Source organism: Genypterus blacodes, unplaced genomic scaffold (assembly GCF_046128005.1).
Source record: "Genypterus blacodes isolate CSIRO-AG114 ecotype Tasmania unplaced genomic scaffold, CSIRO-AGI_Gbla_v1 ptg000030l_1, whole genome shotgun sequence".
In the NCBI taxonomy this organism is placed as follows: domain Eukaryota; kingdom Metazoa; phylum Chordata; class Actinopteri; order Ophidiiformes; family Ophidiidae; genus Genypterus; species Genypterus blacodes.
Window position 1 is genome coordinate 1,599,007 of NW_027466843.1, and position 14,643 is coordinate 1,613,649.

The 14,643-nt window shown below is 42.6% G+C and overlaps 2 protein-coding genes across 2 annotated transcripts; both read right to left on the reverse strand.

Moving 5' to 3' along the window:
• Positions 1–4,684: 4,684 nt before the first annotated feature.
• On the reverse strand, positions 4,685–6,826 carry LOC142994828 (alpha-internexin-like). The gene is made up of 3 exons (XM_076145702.1): positions 5,780–6,826; positions 5,068–5,192; positions 4,685–4,955 (listed from the first exon to the last, which is right to left on the reverse strand). Exons 1-3 carry the CDS (start codon positions 6,824–6,826, stop codon positions 4,685–4,687), a joined length of 1,443 nt encoding a protein of 480 aa, XP_076001817.1.
• Positions 6,827–12,274: 5,448 nt separating this feature from the next.
• LOC142994892 (neurofilament light polypeptide-like) lies at positions 12,275–14,319 on the reverse strand. Its single transcript, XM_076145779.1, has 3 exons — positions 13,438–14,319; positions 13,156–13,280; positions 12,275–13,040 (listed from the first exon to the last, which is right to left on the reverse strand). The coding sequence occupies exons 1-3, from the start codon at positions 14,206–14,208 to the stop codon at positions 12,875–12,877; spliced, it is 1,062 nt and encodes a 353-aa protein (XP_076001894.1). The 5' UTR covers positions 14,209–14,319; the 3' UTR covers positions 12,275–12,874.
• Between the last annotated feature and the right edge of the window lie 324 nt (positions 14,320–14,643).

Genomic DNA, 14,643 nt, shown 5'->3' on the forward strand with positions numbered 1-14,643 from the left:
GCTGAAAAGATGAGCTTGCTACAGGCCAATGGCAATGAACAATTAATCATAACATTACATATAACATTCACTGCTCAACTGTCTGGAAGGTGTTGCCATGGTTCCTGAATGAAACAGTGTATGCTTCTGTGTCTACACACATTTCAAGAGAAATAGATAATAAAGTGGAACATTAAAGGATCGTTTTGGAGTTTGACACATCTACAGACTTCTGCCGCTTTGTTTTCATGGATCACGCTAACATGCCCCTCAGTGTAAGCAGACTATTGTGAGGAGGAATAGATTTGATCCGGAGACACTGACAGACCCATGGAATTTACAGCCGTGGCGTCTCTCCCTCCAGAGTCTGATTTTCATTTCCATAACCGTCACAGTCTGGGAACCCTCAAACCATCAAAAGCATGATGTGTATGTGACCTTGAATCTGGTGGAGTTGAAGTGGACAGCTGCACTAAAATGATCAAGTACAGTACAATTACTTGAAAATTGCCCGGATACAGTAGTTTCATGTTAAGTACTGAGTGGCAATTGACAAGCCTCTAAATCTGAACTTTACACAACACCACAAGTACAGTATATGAAGACCAGCGTGTGTGCAATAATTGACGAATGACACAGAGAAATTATCTACTTTATGCTGATTGCGTTGAGAGTGAACTGAAGCCGTCTTCATAGCTGCTCAGCACACAGGCTCTGATGGCTTTCAACAGCGATAAATTCCAGATGAGCCTGAGATCCTGCAGAGTTTCCCATAAAGGGTCATTTTTCATATGTGGCAGGAGACAGGGCTCTGCTTCCTAGGCCTTATATGTTCCCTGTGATAGCCTCATGTGCGCTCTATGATTACGAAGAAGGTGAGATGCTGAGATGAGACTACAATGGAAAGTTGAAGTACCCTTTAAGTTTGAAGGCAAAAGAGCGAGGGCTGTTTCATAACTGGGCTTTTACGTCGGCGCGTCTCTGAGGGCTCTCACCACACCTTCTACTTAGCGGCACTGCAGAGGCATAAATCTTTGAAGAACTGCAACCTACGTCACACGTGCACATCCAGTGCTGTGGCTGTCCCACCCAGCTGGTGGGCAAGAAGAGATGGGCTAATCAGGGAGCGTCTGCTGAGAGCCAAGGACTGGAGGTCTGCGACTCTGTGTGTATATAAGTGTGAGGAGCAGGAAAGGGACTACAAAGGTTAATTCCCAGTACAGTCGCAGGCAATCTATCATGTCTCCCCTAACACACATCTGGACTGTGGCCATGAGAAGCAAAACTAATCTCAAGGCACGAGGCCAAGGTGACATTGCTCACAGGTCTATTTTGGTCGAAAGCAATGCTTGCTTTAAGATAAATCAAAGCAATAAACACATTAAATCATTTTTTCCAGCCTGAAAACCACATTGATGTGTATTAATGCTGTATTTAGGTTTGAACTGCACGTCATAGTCATACCCTATTACAAACATCTTGACTCTCGCCCGCTCTCAGGGATCATCAAGCATTTGTAACAAGCCACAGCTAAATCATTTTATCAGCCTGGATTATGTGAGACGTGAGAGTTCCTCCCCAAAATGGCTGCACATTATGTCGCATGAGCAGAGAGAAGAGGAACGAGGCAAAAGAGAAACCAAGAGACACACACTGTCAACACACACCCTATCTATAACAAATTTAAAATAGGTTACACTTTCTACCATTTATTTTATTAGACAGTTGATAACTTTGTGATTAAAGCCAATGTAATATTTGTTTTGAATGGATAACGGACATAAATATGTGTGAAGAGACTTGATCGACTTGATTGATAAGTTCTGGGCCTTGCCTCTGTAGTTATATTTCTTTCAACAAAAATCTACTTCCAACTCATCACATTCTGCCAAACAACGCTGAAGGGATTTCTCCCCCCCATTCATTTCATTCGATTGTTCATCTTGTACAACTCACAGACCTTTGTGTATCCCTGGATATTGTCAATTGTAATCACTTTGCTCAAATGAATGCAGTTCAATTCTATTCCTCAGACGCACATATTTACAGCGTTTGCTCTCTTCCTCATGTTGTGGGCTCACTACTTATCAGTCAACCCTTGTAGGAGCTGTTGAATGGATTTGTCCAAAAAGTCCTGTTCTCTAATATAACACTATGGTTGTTGTAAGCTTTACACAAACAAACGAAAGAAAATTTTAAAGTAAATTACCAGTTTAAATCACATTTATAGCACAAATGGCATAAATCAACTACACACAAAGTGGAGCACAATAAATAAACAGAGTGAGCCTTGATGTGTCGAGTCTTTATTGGTATGGTGTCATACAGCAATACATACATACATAGTAATAAGAGTAAGGAGAATAGTATGTCAACTACATTCGATCCCTATACTTTAGTTATCATGTTAGCGCTAATTAACACTAATCAAGAGATAAGAATGACAAAGCACTGCATTAACAGAACCATACACATCACACCTATGGCCAGAACAAAGCTGCTGGTGTTTTAAGGCATTTAACATCGTATAATATGTGTGCAGTGGGGAATCGGGGGTTGTTGATTTTGGATTTGTACAGTGCTTTGTGGGTTTTTAATGGCTGTTTCTATATATGATGTGATCTTGTATGTGCACCTGAACCAGTAAACGTTTGGCAGTGTAGAAGGGTTTTTTTTCTGCGTCAGACGTGTGTATTTATGCTATGGAGACGTCCTCTTTGGGTTGTAAAAGGCTTGGCTTGACACAGGCAAAAATGAACAGTACTTTAACTTGCCATTCAACTACTCAAGAAGCTCAGGAACGCAATCATTTCTGGATTTATTTTCCCTCATTCATTTCCAGTTGTGATAGGCCACTGTGTATACTTACAAACACACTAACTACACCACTAAGATACTTTTCAAACACATCAAGTCAAATTTATCGAAGCCCAATTTCATTCTTCACATACAATCTGCATGTTTGCCTTTTTAATATTGCGTGAGCTTGTCAGGGCACAAGGGCCACGACGTGACATGATACCATAGCTGTGTTTAAACTGGCAGTGCACAAGCGGAAAAACAAGCTACAAGTCTCCCATACTGAATGATAGTTAGTGATGAGGTCATACTACAACAGACATTTTATCCAGTCATGGCCACAGTTAAAGTCAGAGGTTCAGGTTGTTGCAAACACGTTGTGGTCTGGCAGGTTCAGACTGAACTCGTCTACTAGGATTTTTGTTGTTGTGGTCATCTTAAGGCTGGGTGACTGAAGAGTATAGATTTGGGGTTCATATGTGCTTCAGGCATCCCCAGTGACATTACACTGTGGGGAAGGATGATTTATATGCATGCAATTCATCGCACCCCAACGACTGATTCAGAATCTCATGCCTGTGTGCTAAAACATCATTTACAATTCAGCCTCTAGCAGACTGGGATGGTTCTCTCTTAGCCTCTCCTAGTGTCTCAGCTGTTTTGTTGTGTTTGCCTTCACTGTGTTCCCTGTATCTTTTTCAGAGCATATTGTGCAAATTGTTAATCACTAACCAATCAGGTTTGGATTCGTACATAAGCGCCTATAGTGATCGCAGCATCAGCAGCAGAGATGTGTTGCATATCTAAGTCACATTATAAGAACAATAACAGTTGACTCTAACAAGCGCCTGTCTATTTAGGTCAATAATTGGGATGCTCAACATGGTCAGTGGAGAAATAGAAGGCACGGGCCTTTTGAATTAACAATGGGCGGATGGATTCCATGCAAGCATGAGATACATATACTCCATGCAAATGATGCTTGATTAATACATTTATTTTTATTTGCTCCAAGTCCAAATGGAAAAAAAGCTATAGTGATCAGGCAACTTTTGATAGTGAAACTTCATCGGGAAGCCCAGAGATTGGTACTTATTTAAGGACATTAAACCCTTTCATATTTTATCATGCTTGGGTACAGTCGAACAACTATAGCTCAGAGAAGACAGATGGATTTAAGCAACACCATCAGGATTATGACAAATGGCTCAGTGAGTTTTACAAAATCTAGGCTGTGTGCTCTTTAGTGAACTGTTGTTATTATATCAAGAAATGTTCATGTGGTGTTAAGTGAAGCTGTCTGATATGTCTCTATTCATTTGTCCTTTACATACATGATAAAGTTTGCACACACACACACACACACCCTTTGTATGGAATGTGTTGAATTCATCTCAGGTAGTGACCAGAGTTTATTATCCACTGTGATATGTTATAACATAGAGGATTAACACCGACTGAAACTGTGCAAGATCTGTGGAATATAGTACTTTTAAAGACCACACGTCTATAAGAAATGCTAAAGAAGTGCTTGCCATTAACTCTGAGTGTGTGAAGAGAGAGAGAGCGAGTAGACAAACTGGGGTTTAGAATGGAGTGATGGAAGAGTTAATGTATGGATTGACTGTTGGGACAAAGGGGACAAATACAGTGAAGCAACAAAAAGCAAACCTCTAATCCCTGCACTCTACTCACTTGTGGACATCCAACACACATTTCACACGTTACCAATCATGACAATCTTACTATGCTTGTAATAAGTTAAAGCTGAGCTACTATCATAGATCCCTACTAATGCTTAAAGAGTAAAGACTTTGGGGTTGTTTAAGATGGGAAATGAAGACAATCGGGAGTTTGGAGGATGCTGTGGTGCTTTAGGGGGCTAAAGTGGGCTCACAGTAGGTTGTTAATTTTTCTGATTGGTGGCAGCATCGCTGGGCTCTGGCTGCTTCTCTATCTTCTTGGTGGAGACCACTGCCTCCTCATAAACCTCACGTTGGATGGTCTTGCTCGCAGTCTTGCTCTGCTGCTGGTCCTCATCCTTCTTGGAGCTCTTGCCAGAGCTGGTGTAAATGCGGGTCTGATAGTTGTAGCTCTGCCCACCAACAGAGCTCATAGTGGGGCTAGAGTAGCTGATGCCTGAACCAATGCGGGTTTCCTCCCCCTCTAGCAGTTTCCTGGAGAGATAAAGATGGGTTATTAAGCAAAAGAAGACGATGAAGTGGAAAAGAGGAAGAGGAGATAATAAAGGAGATTTTAAAGGGGGAGACTAAAAGAGATAAATTTCACCTGTAAGCTGCAATTTCAATATCCAGTGCCATCTTTACGTTCAGCAGATCCTGGTACTCCCTCAGGTGACGAGCCATCTCGTTCTTAGTGGTCCTCAGCTCATTCTCCAGCTCTGCCATGCCGTCCTGTACGACAGGCATACAACAATACAATCAAAGTTGGATCTGACTAAAATTAAAATACACACTTATCAGATTTTAAGAATATATTTCAAAATTAATTGATGCGTACTAAACAAAGGGAGGTCCTTCAGTCCAGCCTACTCAGCGAGGAGTCATTTCATAACAGTCACAAAGAGGATACTGCTGATCCCATTGTTAGGCTGTGCCCCATGTGGACGCACGTTCTCGTCATGGTCAAAAATGGATCAAATTTTGACACTCCCAGTTAAATAAACAAACAAAAACCAAACCCATACATGTAAAAATGTATTGTTATATGATATTATGTACTTAAGGGCCGTACTTATATACATAATACAGTCCTATAGTAAGTGGGCGTTGTCAGCTGCTGGCTGCTGTCCCAGAGGAATGAGCTTCAGCACCATGGACAGAGTCCGATGGAACAATACAAACAAAAGCAGCTTCCTCCTGTCTTTATCTCTGATCTGAAACCTTTTACATGCTTGGAAATCAGCGGTGTTTTTACTTTCCCAACTTTTAATTCTGACAATGAGGTTAAGAAGTCGTTAACAATAACACATAACACTTACCTGGTAGCTTCCGATCTCGCCATTGTGCCTGTCCTCCATCTCTTGCATTTGCCTTTCCAAAGACTCGTTGGTACCCCTCAGACTTTCTATCTCGATGGTCTTGGACTGCAGTTGCCTCCTGAACTCGTTCACCTCCTCCCTGCTGCTGCGGACGGCGTCGTTAGTCCGGGTAGCCTGATCGGACAGGTCGGCGAACTTGGTCTTGTACCATTCCTCGGCGGACTGCATGTTCTTGGACGCCATGGATTCGTACTGCCCGCGGATCTCCTTGAGGGCGGAGGTCAGATCCGGCTTGGACACCTCCATCTCTACGGACACCTGGGCAGCATGGATCATGTCGGTCAGCTCGGCCACCTCCTCGTCGTGGACCTTCCTCAGGAAGTTGATCTCATCTAGCAGAGATTCCACCTTCTTCTCGAGGTCCAGGCGCACCATGGTGGCATCATCCACGTCTTTCTTAAACGCTTTGAGGAGGGCCTCCGCCTCTTCCCTGGCGCGGAACTCATCTTCGAATTTCCCCCTGACTTTCTGCAGGTCGTCGTCAGTATTGTCCCGCTCGATCATCAGTTGGGACTTCTCCCCGTTCAGTTCTTCAAGCTGGGAGCGGAGTTCGCGGATCTCCTGCTGGTAGAGCTCAGCCAGACGGGACGGCTCGGTTTGGCGCTGACGCAGAGCCACCAGCTCCGTCTCCAACACTTTGTTCTGCTGTTCCAAGGTGCGCACTTTATCGATGAAATTTGCAAAGCGATCGTTGAGCCCCTGCATTTGTTCCTTCTCATTAATGCGGATGATTTTGTATTCATTGTTGACAGCGGTGCTTTGAGACAGGTCGAAGTTATCCAGCGGCATTGACGAGTGGGTGCGCCCGGTCTTCCTGTTGTACGAACCCAGAGCCGAGGCGCTGCTCCGGGATACGGAGGAGGACCGGTAAGCCCCTCGTGAAGATCCGGTCATCATGGGCCGGGATGGAGAGGAAGAATAACGAGGAGATTCCCCGAAAACCCTTCGGTAGGAGGAAGAGGAGAAGACATCAGATCCGTAGCTCATCTTGGCTTGAATGTAGACAGAGGAGAGCAGTGGGCGCGTCTCCTTTTTATAGCGGGACCACCCCAATCACTAATGAATGCCCCCTGGTAAGATCCGCACTGAGTCGCTCCAGAGGCGTCAGGTAGATCCGTGTTTTACTGACTCCGTGTCAAATTTTGTCAAATCTTATACTGTGGACGATTTTCTGTTAGTTCGTGCTGGAAGCTTAAGAGGTGCGCAGTTGGTGACCCGCTGCTCTTTGTGTGCAGCTCGTGACGCTTAGATGGAACTGTCCATTTTGGTGCAGTGGTGATGCGTCAGTAAAAGTCGTTAATCGCATGTTGCACAGTTCCACAGCAGAGAATGAAGAGTGAAGTTCATCTCTGTCACACACACACTCGTTTTACAGCGTTCCACGGTCAACTCCAGTGTATCTGGATATTGAGAGGTGACGCTTGAGTAAGAGTTAGAGATCAAATCAAATTAAACTCTCACTCCCAAATTCGCATTTCTAGTCAAAAAGTGATGTTGAGACTCTGTTGTTGTTCACTTCTTCACTTTTTCTGCAACTGGTTGTTGTGTATTTCCCAAATCGCTGCCTTTGCCTCATTGACGTCCGTTCAGATTAGACGTGTGGTTTAAAGAATGGTTACAAGAAAATCATCATTAGAAGCTTTATGCATAAGAAGGCAAAGTGGAGGAGTGATAACCGCTTATAGAGTTCACTTGACTAAACTCACCAGAATACTGAGGATGATTGTAAAAATTGATATGTTTATGCAGGGGTAAGATGCAATTTAAGTATAGAAACTATAATGAGAAACTTTTATGAATAAATTTGTATTAATGGATTTAAACCCATGAACAGAGAATGGCTCTAAAAATCTTGGATTAGATTTAAAGTCATTCTGAGTTCTGTTAGACAAAGAACCATTATGGTAGACCTGTGCTGCCCTCTGTTGTCTTTGCAGTACACTGCAAGCGAATATGAGCCTTTGAAACAGACTTTAGGTTATATAAACTTCTTTATACTGATGATATGTGTACTTGTATTGAGCTTGTGCATATTTGGGTGAATGTGGGAATATGCTCCTGTATTTACATCGATTTATAGATGACTGGACGAAAGCAGGATTCAAATGTAAAGAATAAGAGACAAACAACTGACCATTGTTACTTATGTAAAGTCTAAAGTTAAATGGTTTTTGTAACCACTCTGAATAACGTTGTATGCCATATTTGTTCTATGCATAGAAGACTTAATAGGCAGAAGTGAGGTGTGGAGATGAGCCAGGTGAAGCAGGAGCACAGGGATCTGGGTGGTTGATGCTGTAGGAGGAGTTCAGTCCAATATGAGGAACGGTGATATGCTATGCAACTTTCTTCTTCTTTCCGGTAAACAAATGAGTCTGACTTGTATTCATAGGTTGAAGGAGTTTTTATTGTTTTCTATAACATAAATGTGGAAAATGAAACTGTACAGACAATAAATTATACAACAAACAATAAACTCCACAGGCCATACAGCCATTATCTATTATAATGACTCTTCTTGTGCATTGCAGCCACATAAATCCTTCCTTATTGCATTGTAAAACCTCACAAACACCAAAGCTAGACATTATCACGTCTATCAGGGGATCCATGGCTCTACTACCCATTCTCTTATACACTTGTACATGTTTCAGATAGATTGGTCTTCCTATTGCCTCTATTGCCTATTGCCTTGTTTTCTGACTTCACTCATCATTCCTGCATCATCACTGTAGTTCCGTTTTTGTTCACAGGGTCTCCCTCTAGGTTTACAATCATGTTGAACCTTTATCTGTATCTTCCCCACATGCCTTCTCTTTGACTTTTACACTTTTGTCACTCAAAATCGATGCCAAGAAAAAGTTTGTTTACATTCTTTCATGACTCTTATTTTATCAGTGACTGTCTCCTTCATAACCTTCTGTGTCGCAAGTCATCAAACCATATTAACATGATCACTTTCTCATTTTGTGTTTCCCTTGTGTAAACACAATGATGAGCTGGATTTAATGACTTTTCATCTTGTAACCCTTTGGTTGCATGTAGGGAGGAAGTTTTGACATCATGTTTTTCTGCATTCCTTTTCTGCATCAACACTCTGAAACAGGTCAGGTTAGCAGTAGGAAAACATCTCCACACCCATCTTAACATTTGTCAGATCCATCAACATTTTCTCAGTTGCCCCCCACTGCAATTGCATTTCTTCATCCATCCCATTAACCCATTCCTTTGAGTAGGGCGTTGTTACAGCTTTCCTGAATGTTAGGGGTACATTACACATTAATCTGTATCAATGGTCCATGCCTATTGTCCGACCTGATTTGGTAATCTATCGTTATGGGCCTGTATGAGAAAGCACACAAACCTATAACCACTTCTGGACTCTAGGTCTATCAGCAGCACTATGGACTGTACTTATATAGCTTACCCAAACCTCACATTCATCCATTCATACACTGATGGCAGAGGCAAACCATACAAAGGGCCAACCTGCAACAGGTAGGAGTTCAGTGTCTTGCTTGACAACACTTCAACAGGCTCTCTAAGAGGAGCCCGGAGTAGAACCAGGACCCTTCTAATCCCTAGATGATCGTAAGAACCTTGTGCCATGTTTGCATATCTTCACACCCCTTACATTGGTCATCATCATTTACAGTGTGTAAATACTAAAGTCTGTCACACTCATGAATATGGAATGTTGAACCATCTCTGTGTTGTGAGACGTCTTTCCCATGCTTTCAGTTCATTGTTGCTCTGCTGGAACTTGCTGCCTTTAAAGAAAAGATGACCTGCGGATAAGAAGGACAAAGAGCAAAGCACCCTTTGGGCCATTCAAATAAATTCCCCTAGTTTTGCCCCCTGAAAAAAACAGTGTATGCTTGTGCTTCTACACACATTTCAAGGAAATAAACATTAAAATGGAGCATTAAAGGATCAGTTTGGGGTGCAAGTGATCTACAAACTACCTCTGCCCCTTTGTTTTCATGGATCCTGTAAGATCCCAAAGGAGAACAAAGAAAAATTAAGTGAGCATGCATGTGTGCAGGGAGGATTTTAATGATGTAATTAATAAATGATAATTTTGAGCTGGTTTAATCCACAGCAAAAACAAGCTGGAGAAGGAAGAACAAAATGAGGAGCAGCAGGAAGGAGGGGAAAGACTGAGGATGCACATTTCCCCTTCTTTTTCTAACATGATGACATAACAAAGAGAATGTGGTTATAGAACATTAGTGAGATTGTTTTTGATACATGGAAATAGAGGGGTCATTCAGGTGATGACTGCACCCTCTCTGCTAGTTTTGCTTCCTGGTTTGTTTCCTCGTATGTAAGAGATGAGTCAGCAGAGTGGTGGTGGTCGTTGCCTTGAGGAAAAAACTAACCAAGTATCCATGGGGAAGTAAAGAGTGAGAGAGAGAGTCTGTGTCGGAGCAGACCAGCTGAAATAGTCTCCCATTCAAATCAAGCCCCTTGGTGATCCTCCTCTAGGCAAACCTAGTGAAGAAGTCCCATCCTCATTCTTTCACTTCATTCCTTCACCTTTATCAGTTTACCACCATCAAGTTGCTGTAGTTTTCCACAGTGGCTCTCTAAAGAGGATGTCCCCTGTCTGGGCAATCAATGCAACTCTTAATGTGTTCTGTCATCAATTATTTTGCTGATATTTGCATGGGAGCCAATTTTCCCATTAGGGTGTGTTACCAATGCTTTGACAGGGTGAGGAGCTCAGAGATCTGGAGCTCAGAGTGGCACACTCATGCTGATTGTGGATTATTGTTCTGACAATTTGTCCAACACTCAAGAGTCCACGCTCTCTCTCTCTCTCTTTCTCTCTCTCTCTCTCTCTCTCTCTCTCTCTCTCACACACACACACACACACACACACGCACACACACACACACACACACACACACACACACTCACACACTCACACACATTCAGATAGATGATGTGGGGGCTGGACTGATTCAGACAGGTTTCTCTACTATCATGCTCGCAGGAGGAAACAAGAACTAACAAGGAAACAAAACCAAGGGGAATTTGCATGCTCAGATTTGATGTTGTTTCCTGCTCCTCACACTTACATACACAATGTCTTCCTTCTTCTGTGTGTTTTGTTCGATTAAAGCAGCTCAAAAATAATGTCCACATTGTGTTTGACATCATAAAAATCCCCCCTGCACACATGCATGCCCCACTGATTTTCCCTTGTTCTCTTTTGGGATCCTGCAGGATGAAGCAGACTGTTTGCCTGGTGTTGAGTGTCTGTGTGGGACTGTGACCGTGTGGAAATGAAAATCAGGCTGTGGAGGGAGAGAGGACACGGCTGTAAATTCCATAGGTCTGTCAGTGTCTCGGGATCAAATCTATTCCTCCTCACAATAGTCTGCTGACACTGAGGGCCATGTTAGCGTGATCCATGAAAACAAAGCGGCAGAAGTCTGTAGATGCTTTGAACTCGACAAAGATCCTTTGATGCTCTACTTTATTGTTTATTTCCTTGAAATGTGGGTGGAAGCATTCAGACACCATGACAACACATTCCAGAGGGTTGGCATGTCTGTTGTACAGTTGACTGCACCTGCACACAGTAATGTTGCATATCAACATTACTAATTCCCTGCCCTCAAAAGCAATGTTTACTTTAACGATAAACCGAAGAAATAAACACATTAAAAACATCATGACTCTCACCAGCTCTCAAGGATCATCAAGCAATTGTGAAAAGCGATGGTTAAATCATTTTATCAGCCTGGATTACGTGAGATTAAGTTCCTCCCCAAAACAGTTAGATATGTTGCATGAGCAGAGAGAAGAGGAACGAGGCAAAAGGGAAACCAAGAGGCACACACTGTCAACACACACACTCTCCATAACAACCTAAAAATAGGTTACACTTTTACCTTTTCAGTTCTTCAATAGTTCATAACTTTGTAATTCAAGCCATTGTAATAATTGTTTTTAATCAGCGGGGAGCTCCAGGTTGACCCCGATGGCATACATAAATATATTTGAAAAGATTTTGACTTGATTGATAAGTTCTGAGCCTTCTGTTAAAAAAAGGTGTTGCTGCAGTTATATGTTACCTTACAACTATGTACTGACAACTCATTACATTCGGTCAACAATTGTGTACCCATAGATCTTGTCGGTTGTGATCACTTTGCTCAAAGCAATGCAGTTCAATTCTATTCCTCAGACGCACATATTTACAGTGTTTGCTCTCTTCCTCATGTTGTGGGCTCAGAATTTATCAGTCGACCCTCGTAGGAGCTGTTGAATGGTTCTATCTTCAAATTTTTCAATATTTGTTCTCTTATAAAACACAATCTTAAGGCTTATGTTCTAAATTTAAATGACCTGTTTGAATAACACTTACAGCACAAATGGCAAAAATCTATTACACACAGAGTGGAGCACAGTAAATACACAGGGTGAGCCTTGATAAGTCAAGTCTTTATTGGTATGGTGTCATACAGCAATACACACAAACATAGGAATAAGAGTAAGGAGAATAGTATGTGAACTACATTCAATCACACGCATCTTTAAAATGAACTGAAGCCCAATCCCAAAACATTCTGACAAACAATCTACATGTTTGTTTGTGTAAAATTTCCTGAGCTTGTCCGGACAGGAGAAGACATGATACACAAGTATATGACAGGATCGGATTATGACAAATGGCTGAGTGAGTTTTTGAAATCTAGGCTGTGTGGTCTTTAGTAAACTGTGGTGGAGACAGGAGGAGTAACTGATTCCAGCTGTCTGATATGTCTCTAGTCATTTGTCCTCATTTGTAAACTGAAAGATCTGTGGGGTGAGTTCTGTATGAAGTGATGGAAGAGTAAGTGTATGTATTTCCTGTGGGGACAAATGGAAAGAAATACAGTGAAGCAACAAAAAGCAAACGTGTAATCCCTGCGCTCTACTCACTTGTGGACATCCAACACACACTTCACACGTTACCAATTATGACAATCTTACTGAGTTTACTTAAACTTGGGGGTTGTTAAAGATAGGAAATGAAGACAATCAGGAGTTTGCAGGAGGTTGTTGTGCTTTGAATGGGTTCATCCAAGACCCCCAAACATCCTGCGTCACAGTAATCCACTTAAAGAAACCCCTTCCCTGACGGACCTCTTCGGTGGTTTCGTTTGCAGTATAGCCAATGCGGGTCTCCTCCGCCTCCAGTAGATTCCTGGAGAGATGAAGACGGGTTAAGTAAGAAAAGACAATGACATGGAAGAAGAGGAAGATGAGATTACGAACAACAATTCTTTCAAAGGCAAAGAATAAAAGAGAAAAGCAAGCACCTGTAAGCTTCAATCTCAAGATCCAGGGTCATCTTTACGTTCAGCAGATCCTTGTAATCACTCAGGTGACGAACCATTTCATCGTTAGCCTTCCTCAGCTCATCGTCCAGCTTTGTCTTGCTGTTCTATACGTCAATATTCAACAATACAATCAAGGAATGAGAGGAATGAGCTTCAGCACCATGGACAGGGTCCGATGGAACAATATAAACAAAAGTATGTCAGCTCTGTCTCTGATCTCAAACCTTTTACATGCGGTTAAGAAGTCGTTATAACACTTACCTTGAAGCATTCGATCTCGGACTTCATCTCTCGGATTTGCGTTTCCAAAGACTCATAGGTCATCTTCAGACTTTCTATATCGGTGGTCTTGGAGTACAGCTGGCTCTTCATTTCTTCCACTTCCTCCTGGCTGATGCGGATGGCCTCTTTACCTCTGGCCTCCGGCTTGTTCTTGTACCAGTCATCGTACTGGTCGCGGATCTCTCTGAGGGCTTTGTTGAGATCCGTCTGGGGCGAATCTACCGCCACGGGCACTGTGGAAGAACTGATCCTGGCCATCAGCGTGATTATCTTCTCTGTCTGTGTCGTCTTCAAGACTTCCAACTCACTCGCTAGTACTCTCACTCCCTCCTCCCTTTTCAGTTTCTCCGTGTCGGCATTGTTCTTAAAATCTTTGAGTTTGGCCTCCACCTCCACCCTAGCACGGCACTCATAATCGTATTTACTCGTGATTTCCCGCAGTTCGTCTTGAATTTCTTCCTGTTCGATGAACATCATGAACTTCTCCTCGTTAAGGGCATCCAGCTGTGACTTAAGTTCACTGAACCTTTCCCTGTAGATTTCATCCGAACGGGATATCTCGGTTGTGTGCTGTTGTATATCAATCGACTTCGTCTCCAACACTTTGTTATGCTGTTCCAAGTTGCGCACTCTCTTGATGAACGTTGCAAAGCGCTCATTGAGTTTCTGCATTTCTTTCTTCTCATAGATGCGGGGTTTTTTGCTATCATCGAAGTCAGCGGTGTTCGGCTTGATGCCTGCATTCTCCATTTTTGAGGTTGAATCGCAAGAAGGTTCCTCTCAAAGTCTTGTGGGGGAGGAAGACGGAATGACTTTAGATCCGTCGCTCTTCTTGGTTTGAATGGAGACAGAAGAGATCAGTAGGCGCGTCTCCTTTTATAGACTGCGGCCAAGCCCGCCGTCATTTGAATCTCTGTGTTCCAATTAGCCGCACCTACATTTCAATGCGTTGAAAACCGAACTTAGTAAAAAAAAGGAGGAGATCAAATCAAACTCTCACTCTTTATCTTCTTTTCCAGATGAAACTCACCCAACACCAAATTCGTATTTCTGGTCAAAAAGGGATATTGCGACTCACTGCTGATCTTCACTTCTTCACCTTTTCTGTAACTGGTTGTCGTGTATTTCCCAAATCGGTTTTCTCTACATGTTATTGGGCTTCCTATGGCCTCTCTGTGTTTTCTG